The sequence below is a fragment of the Eimeria mitis genome, genomic scaffold, assembly GCF_000499745.2.
Source record: "Eimeria mitis Houghton genomic scaffold, Emh_scaff1726, whole genome shotgun sequence".
Taxonomy (NCBI): Eukaryota; Apicomplexa; class Conoidasida; order Eucoccidiorida; family Eimeriidae; genus Eimeria; species Eimeria mitis.
Window position 1 is genome coordinate 2,181 of NW_013570043.1, and position 318 is coordinate 2,498.

Here is a 318-nt window from a genome sequence, read left to right on the forward strand (position 1 = left end):
ATTGCTCGCATATGAAAAGCCAATCGCTGCGGTTTGCCGCCGCCAACTCAGAAAATAACAACTCAAACCGAGCCAGCTGAAACACAAACCCTAAACCCTAAACCCTAAACCCTAAACCCTAAACCCTAAAACCTAAACCCTGAGACACAAACCCTAAACCGTAAACCCTAAACCACAAACCACAAGCCCTACCCAGAAACAATACACCCTAAACCCTAAACCCTAACCTCTAAACAATACACAGTAAGCACCCAAAGCCTAAACCCTAAACCCTAAACCCTACATGGTGCATGCAGCCCCAAAAAGAAAAAAAAAAAA

At 44.0% G+C, this 318-nt stretch overlaps 1 protein-coding gene across 1 annotated transcript in view; it reads right to left on the reverse strand.

The window, feature by feature from the left end:
* Positions 1 to 62: 62 nt before the first annotated feature.
* EMH_0042510 (uncharacterized protein) overlaps positions 63 to 318 on the reverse strand; it is a gene marked incomplete at both ends in the record, with an annotated part of 2,004 nt that continues 1,748 nt past the window's right edge. Inside the window, one exon of the mRNA XM_013495744.1 lies at positions 63 to 76. Coding sequence (XP_013351198.1) covers positions 63 to 76 — 14 coding nt within the window. The remainder of the gene's footprint in view (positions 77 to 318) is intronic.